Source organism: Poecilia latipinna, unplaced genomic scaffold (genome assembly GCF_001443285.1).
Source record: "Poecilia latipinna isolate Pla-1442-1.1 unplaced genomic scaffold, P_latipinna-1.0 Scaffold184, whole genome shotgun sequence".
NCBI classification, from domain to species: domain Eukaryota; kingdom Metazoa; phylum Chordata; class Actinopteri; order Cyprinodontiformes; family Poeciliidae; genus Poecilia; species Poecilia latipinna.
In genome coordinates this window covers 71,200-75,872 of record NW_015112800.1, presented here as the reverse complement: position 1 = coordinate 75,872, position 4,673 = coordinate 71,200, and the positions used below count along the sequence as shown (strand labels likewise).

Below are 4,673 nucleotides of genomic sequence, written 5' to 3'. Positions count from 1 at the left end.
TAAATTTCTCCCAAAGAACTCAAGAATTTTGAGATTAATATCAGAAATTTTCTATTAAAAAACTTGGAAATTTTGAGACTAGTTTCAGAAATATTCCGGAAAAAAAAGTCGAACATTTGCAAAAAAAACCTCAAGTTTTCATATTAATTTTGTATTAGAAAACATGAACGTTTCAAGTCGAAAATCTTCACCTTTTGGAAATTTTCAGAGTCTCAAAAGTCGAAAATTTTCAACCTTTGAAAATCTGACATTTCTGAGATGAATCTCAAAATTTCAGAGGAAATTGGTGAAATTTATACCTCATTATTTTCTGTCTAATACGTCAACATAAATCATGGCTTCCACAATTCCCAGTTGATGTTTTTTGGTTAGTATGAGTTCTTCTAACGCCCTCAGAGGAGAGCCAAATAAAACTGAGGAGTAATGTGAAAAAAACTGGCACTGAACTGTTTTAATAAAACGCACTGGCTTCTTCTTAATCCTACTTGTTAAGAACGTCCTCCCATGTTTCCCTGGATGTTTCTGCAGGGCCCCATCTTGTGTTTCGTTGGACCTCCAGGGGTCGGAAAGACGAGCGTGGGACGCTCCATCGCACGGACTCTTGGCAGGGAGTTTCATCGGATCGCTTTGGGAGGTGTCTGCGACCAGTCGGACATCAGAGGACACAGGTATGAGTCGGCGACCTTTAGCAACCCAACTGTGACCTGAAGTTTCTCAGAAAAATTGAAATTTATGAGTATTGATCTTTAATCCTTCGCAGAATGTAACATCACTGCAGTGTTTCAGGACAGATGAATTGCTGACATTATCAATCACTTTGACGCAGAGTGTTTCAACAGAAAAGGTTTCTTTTTTATCCTGAGTTTTTCCCAGAAGTGCACCTGCTGCGGAGGAGCGAGCAGACCATCTTTCGTCTACTTGAGTAATTTTCAGTCATCGGAGAGGCTCACAAATCACATAGAGCTGCATGGACCCTGCAGAATCATCACCTGCGTTTGATTTTTTTAGGCTGATACAGAGATGAGGCGCTCCAGAAGCGATCGCGGTCCCAACAGAACCTCCACTGTCAGACCTGCTTGTCTCGGTCCGACCCGCGTTTCTCATGACACCATCAGGAACAGCGATGTTGAAATCACTCAAAGACATTTGACACCGATGCTCATAAATATTGATTATATAAGCTGCCGCTCCCCATCCAACACTAAACAGGACCCACATGCAGAACAACTAATGGGTTTTCTTTTACCATAAATAATCAGGGCGGTTCTGGTTCTGAGTCTGGCTGCGACAAACATCCATGACCTGAGAGTTCATGGAAAAGCCTCAGGAGTCCTGAGTGTGATGATGGACAGCTGATGGACGGCAGGGATGAAAGCACGAGGACACCTAGTGGACAAGATGGAGAACGACAGGATAAACTGAAACATGACGGCCTTATTCTCTGAACATGTACATCAGATTATAAAACCCTTTGCATCAAAACAAAATAAAAACGATCTGATCCTCCCGCTTAAACTTTTAATTTGAAAGAAATCACACCAAGGACAGTGAGTCCATCCTGTCGGCTCCCTCAGGATTCAAGAGAGATTTATTTATAAAGTCCTTAAATTCAGACTGTGCAGCTTTCTAATAAAGTTCAATCTGACGTTTGATTGAAAGCCTAAATTTGGAAAACTTTACAGTTGAAACCAGATATTTTCGTACACCTAATAAAAAGACACAAACACGTTTTTTCTCACTGTCTAAAGTTAAATCAAATTAAACTTTTCTTGTTTTACGTCAGTTAGAATCACCAAAACTATTTCTGTTTGCTAAACACCAGAAACATTAGCGAGAGCCTTTTTTAGAGATTCTTTATAAAATGTCTGAGTATTTAATTTGAGCAGGAAGGTCACAAGATTTGTTTGGATTGTTTCAATGTAAAAAATATTTCATATTTCAAATTTCTCAATGACTTATTGATCTGCATAATTGAAATAAAAGTTAGCATATATATTTTACTTAAAACATTATTGAAATTTACAGATTTTTTTGTTGCGTTAGACATTTCAAAACATTATATTTTGTTATATTTTAGTTGACCTAGCCTTTGCTGTAGAATTTAGAATATAGTTACAAAATATTATTAGTAACAGTAATAAATGATTTGATGCATTAGTGAATTGAAACTGTCTTCTTTAGTTCATTTGCATTGTTTTAATTTGCAAAGTATGGAGCTGAAAAAGTTTGAAAACCTTGAAAGTGCTTGAATTTTAATGTGGGAAACCTGTACAAACCTGGCCGTGTGAGCATCTCTGCAAGAGAAAGAGGTTTTGTCCGTTCAGGTGTGTGCTAGCACAACGCCAAAGACAAAACCATCAGCAGTGACCTTAGAAAAGTAACCGCAGCCGCTCATCGATCAAAAGGCCATTTACAAACTATTCAAACTCCATCATTCTACAGAGAGAAAGATTATCAATAAATGGAAAACATTTAAATCCAGGATCTTCCCTGGACATCTGAGCAGAGGATCAGAGTGTGTAGCTTAGAGAAAAACCCCAAGAGCTCCATCTTATAGCAACATTTGTTACATTTTTCAGCTGTTGCAGTTTGCTTTCAAACAGCCCTGTGTCCAAACCCACTGAGGAACCTGTTCCCCTCCTCGCCTGTGGGGGCGCTGCACCAAGAACCACTGAAAGAAACAACAGGAAAAACTCCAGATGTAACCATTGTTTACATTTCTTCACCAAATGTAAACAAAAATGACGTGGCTCCAGATTTTATCCGTTTTAAGAAAGATCACGAGCAGTTTCTCCCGCTGGGGTTAGACTCTCGTGTTTGTTTTGCTTGTTTTTACCCAGAATGCCCTGCGTTGTAGTCCGCTTCCTGCTTCTGGAGTGTTCACATTCAAACTGCACCAGAGTTCACTTCTACTAAATGGAGACCGAGTTTTGTAGGAGGACCAAAGTTCACTTTTACACATTCACACCTCCACAAACAAACCGGACTTTAAGAAAAACGGACTGGAGTTTGATTTAAGTGGACTAAACAGGATTGATGTGAATGAATCCTCAGAAAAATGACCAAAATAATATGCAGGAACAAATGAAGTCCTTGAAATGATTGATATTTAAACTGTCCAGTCACGTAATAAAGTTCAGTCTAACGTTCGATTAACAGCTTAGATTTTGAAAACGTTATTTACAGTTGAAATCAGATGTTAAAAGATGATAAAAATACATGCGCAGTTTTTTCTCACTGTCTGAAGTGAAATCAGACCAAATTTCTCTTCCTTTAGGTCAGATAGAATTACCAAAATTATTTCTATTTGCTAAATTTCAGAAAACTTTATCAAGAATATTTTTTTGAAATATTTTTTGTAACTTTCTGGGACCAGTCAGTTGTACAAGGTGTAAGAAAACATTTATATTTTGCTGAAAAGTTACTCATGAGTTAGAAAACGTCAATTAAAACCAAGTTATCTGCACTAGAAACTTCACCAAAACTACCTGGTGTTTTTGCAGTGCATGTTGGCGATGAAGGTTTATATTCCGAGTTTCGGGTCTGTTGTGTCTCCAGGCGGACGTACGTGGGCAGCATGCCCGGCCGGATCATCAACGGCTTGAAGGCGGTTGGAGTCAACAACCCGGTCTTCCTCCTGGACGAAGTGGACAAGCTGGGGAAGAGCCTGCAGGGAGACCCCGCCGCCGCCCTGCTGGAGGTCAGACGGCTGCCTGTCATGGAGTCCTGCTGATGGGTCCAACCTTTAAACTGATCAGCATTTCTTCTTCTGTTTGCTCCTTTCCAGGTCCTGGACCCGGAGCAGAACCACAGCTTCACCGATCATTATCTCAACGTGGCCTTTGACCTCTCCCAGGTGCTCTTCATCGCCACCGCCAACACCACGGCGACCATCCCGCCAGCTCTGCTGGACAGGATGGAGGTGCTGCAGGTTCCAGGTCTGGCTCCTCCTCTCTTAAATAAAATGTATTTATATTTATTTAAAGTCTTTTTACAGATTAATTAATAACATTAAAGTTAATTGGTGCATTATTATTATTATTAGTAGTAGTATTAGTAGTAGTAGTAGTAGTAGTAGTAAAAACTGTTTGACCGTAATCACTTTTTTAGTTTGGAGGAAAAAAAGAGGAAACTTTATAACTTGAGAACAAAGTCCCAACTGTAAAGTACGAGGGTGGCAGTATCATGCTCTGGGATTGTTTACTGCAGGAGGAACTGGTGGACAAATGGATGGTTGGATGGATGTTTAGAAGGATGGTTGGACATATGCTGGTTGGATAAGTGGATGAATGTATGTCGGTCGGTCGGTCGGTCGGTCGGTCGGTCGGTCGGTCGGACGGACGGACGGACGGACGCTGAATGTCGGTTGAATGTCAGTTGGATGCTGGATGCTGGATGTCGGTTGAATGTCAGTTGGATGCTGGATGCTGGATGTCGGTTGGATGTCAGTTGAATGTTGGTTGGATGTCAGTTGGATGCCGGATGTTGGTTGAATGTTGGTTGAATCTCAGTTGGATGCTGGATGCTGGATGTCGGTTGGATGCTGGATGTCGGTTGGATGTCGGTTGGATGTCAGCTGGATGTTGAATGTTTGTTGGATGTCAGTTGGATGCCGGATGTTGGTTGAATGTTGGTTGGTTGTCAGTTGGATGCCGGATGTTGGTTGAATGTTG

The 4,673-nt window shown here is 40.6% G+C and overlaps 1 protein-coding gene across 2 annotated transcripts in view; it reads left to right on the top strand.

Annotated features, from left to right (window-relative positions):
* The window catches only part of lonp2 (lon peptidase 2, peroxisomal), a 39,379-nt gene that overhangs the window by 26,196 nt on the left and 8,510 nt on the right, over positions 1–4,673 (top strand). For both annotated transcript variants that reach the window (XM_015030495.1, XM_015030494.1), the window contains exons 9-11: positions 529–668; positions 3,559–3,700; positions 3,788–3,938. In XM_015030495.1, the coding sequence (XP_014885981.1) occupies positions 529–668; positions 3,559–3,700; positions 3,788–3,938 (433 nt within the window). The remainder of the gene's footprint in view (positions 1–528; positions 669–3,558; positions 3,701–3,787; positions 3,939–4,673) is intronic.